We start from the raw sequence: 3,182 nt of genomic DNA, 5'->3' as shown, positions 1-3,182 counted from the left end.
GGCAGGGGATGAACTTTTGTGAGTCACTGCCAGGGGTCATTTCGTAGAAAAAGAGGTGCAGGAGCCCATTAGCATAGCTCATTAGTGTACTTTATTTGCATATGCCACACCCCCTGACATCACCGGAAGTGTGTTGGAAGGCAGCACCCACCACTCGGGATCCACTGGACTGTTTTGGATTGCTAGCTATTGGGGGGTATATGCCACACACCCTGACATCACCGGAAGTGTGTCAGAAGGCAACACCCACTGCTCAGGCTCCACTGAACTGTTTTGGATTGCTAGCTATTGTGGGGGGGGACAACGGTCAGATCTGTCCTCGCAGAGGAGGGAGAGCTTGTGCCTGAATAAACTTGGTCTTAAAGGTGCCACTGGACTGTGTTGGATTGCTAGCTAGGGGGGGGGGACGTGCAGATCTGTCCTCGCAGAGGAGGGAGAGCTTGTGCCTGAATAAACCTTGGTCTTAAAGGTGCCACTGGACTGTTTTGGATTGCTAGCTAGGGGGGGGGGACGTGCAGATCTGTCCTCGCAGAGGAGGGTGAGCTTGTACCTGAATAAACCTTGGTCTTAAAGGTGCCACTGGACTGTTTTGGATTGCTAGCTATGGGGGGGGGTACGTGCAGATCTGTCCTCACAGAGGAGGGAGAGCTTGTACCTGAATAAAACCTGGTCTTAAAGGTGCCACTGGACTGTTTTGGGCCGGGAGGGCTCCGCAACTCACCTGGCTGCTTCTTGCTCTGACTGAGGGCTGCTGGGAGCACGGGGTGGGGCTTGTTGCATGTGACCGCCCCCCTGGGCTCTTTACTGCCGGAGCTCCGCTCCTGTGCTCTCCTGCAGGAAATGACCCCTGGTCACTACTCACTTCTTCAAAGACTCATGAAAGCTCCTCCCCTGCCACAAATTGTGTTAGTCTTTCAGGTGCTCCTGGACTCTTGCTCTTTGGTATCTGAAGAAGTGAGCCATGACTCACGAAAGCTCCTCCCCTGCCACAAATTGTGTTAGTCTTTCAGGTGCTACTGGACTCTTGCTCTTTTCTAGATAGAATGATTTAGCTGTCTGTCAAGTTATTATGGATGAAAAAGTTGGGTTCCACATGAGGAATGATTTTGTATCTTGATCTGAAGAATATTATCAAAATGCAAAACTATATAGAAAACATGTATTTCTTGGATGTGGAATAATTATCATGATAGGAATGGAGCGTTCTCAGCCATCATGGCAGAATCAATTTTCATTCATTCATATTTGGATGTGGAGTTACCGTTACGACAGGAATTGTGTATTTTCAGCCATTGCGGCAGTGGAATTTCCTCTTGCCGTTGGATATCGCAAGACCTCCTATTGAACACTGCGCAGGCTATTTTGGGATCTTTACAATTTACTGGAGCAAGTCTACTAATTTGCAAGGAAGAAGACACTATTATAAGACTGTTATTCTTCATTAGTATATGTTGAATTCTTTAGCCTGTCATAAGGAGGTCTCTACTGTCAGTATTATCTGTATTGTAAATTTAAGACATATTCTGTCTGTGCCCTAGTCGTAAATACTTGGCCTACTGACAGATGGTCTCTTTAGATACTGTTGCTTGTCATCCTTCATTGCCTACGAGCAGATATTTTTCTTCATGACCACAGCTGCCGGCAATTGTAATAGTTTGCAAAGAGTTTAAATTTTAACTGTATGAACCTTGCAGCTCTTAAAACTCAAAGAAGGCACATTTTTCAGAATTCATTTATTAATGTACATTTTATTTAACAATGATTAGATTGTTCTGACGGCTTTTTTCCTCAGTGTTTCTTCTTTCTCTCTGTTACACTCACGCTGGGAGTCTCGTTTCTTTGCTGTATCTATACATGAAGACAGATTTTTCTCTCAAGCAGTGTTCCCTCTAAGTTGAGTTTGTGTGAGCCAGCTCACAGATTTTTAGCCTCCGGCTAACACATTTTTGTCTTAGCTCAGGAAGGATGGCTCCAAGAGCAAATTAATTTAGGCAGTGGCCAAATTGCCCGCTCACAACTTTAATGCCAGCAACTCACAAAGTAGAATTTTTGTTCACAAGACTCCACAGCTGAGAGGGAACATTGCTCCCAAGTGCATTTTTATTTTATTTTTATTTCTCTACCTACTGAGCTTTGTGCTAACTAGACCCGCCACCAAACCTGGTTTGTAAAGCCCACCAAATCATGACTGGAAACGGTAGAGGGAAGCATTAATAAAAGGTTCTCTGAATCAGATCTTCTGGCAAACTACGGTAGAGCAAACCATTGGAGAAGGAGAAGAGACTCGGGCTGATTCCGCATTGTCTTTTCCCTCTGTCGTTTTACCAAACCCACGTTCGAACCAATGCTCCCTCTAAGCTTTGGGGTCTTGTGAGCAAAAATTCAACTTTGTGAGCTGCTGGCATTCAAGTTGTGAGCAAGCGATTCAGCTCCTTCATAACTTAGTTTGCTCTGTAGCCATTCCTTCCTGAGCGAAGACAAAAATCTGTGAGCCGGAGGCAATCTTCCCTCTAAGCTGTGGAGTCTTGTGAGCAAAAATTCTACTTTGTGAGCTACTGGCATTAAAGTTGTGAGTGAGTGATCTGGCTGCTGCATAAATTAGTTTGCTCTGGAGCCCTCCTTCCTGAGCTAAGACAAAAATGTGTGAGCTGGCGGCTAAAAAACTGTGAGCTAGCTCACACTAACTCAGCTTAGAGGGAACACTGGTTAGAACAGAAATTCCCCTCTGCCATTGCATGCCGCGTTTGCTTTCTTTGATGGCCGGGTTTTATGGTGCCTTCTGCATAGATTTATGGCCATTCAGGGGTGACTTCACAGTCAGTATGGCGTTGCCCTGAGGTATCTGAGGCCCCGGTCACACATGAGGTTTTGCCCCGCAAGAGGGACGGATCGGGGGTGCAGCAAACAGGTGCGATCACACCGCAACATCTGGGAAGTGGCGCGTACCCGTCCCCAATCCGTCCCTTCAGCCCGAAAACGCGCATTAAAAAAAAACCTAGGAAAGAGTACTACCAACCTGAAACACCGCAACAAGTGCGGCCGTGGAATTGCTGGCGCGCCCGTCTTCAGCAGCATTCGAGGCTCCCGGCCGAACTGCCCGTGCGCACACATGCGCAGCTGGCTGCCTCGCTCTCCCTTCCGTGGCTCCCCCCCCCCCCCCCCCCCCCCGCCCCCGCGCGCGC

General features: G+C 47.6%; 1 protein-coding gene across 1 annotated transcript in view; it reads left to right on the top strand.

Annotated features, from left to right (window-relative positions):
* The window catches only part of LOC107106293 (plasma membrane calcium-transporting ATPase 3-like), a 126,056-nt gene that overhangs the window by 61,825 nt on the left and 61,049 nt on the right, over positions 1 to 3,182 (top strand). Inside the window, 1 exon segment of the mRNA XM_015406421.1 lies at positions 2,204 to 2,220. Within this exon segment, the coding sequence (XP_015261907.1) occupies positions 2,204 to 2,220 (17 nt within the window).

This window comes from Gekko japonicus, unplaced genomic scaffold (assembly GCF_001447785.1).
Source record: "Gekko japonicus isolate JY-2015 unplaced genomic scaffold, Gekko_japonicus_V1.1 scaffold3166, whole genome shotgun sequence".
NCBI lineage: Eukaryota > Metazoa > Chordata > Lepidosauria > Squamata > Gekkonidae > Gekko > Gekko japonicus.
Note: the sequence above shows the minus strand (reverse complement) of the source record. Positions and strands in the feature narration are given on the sequence as shown.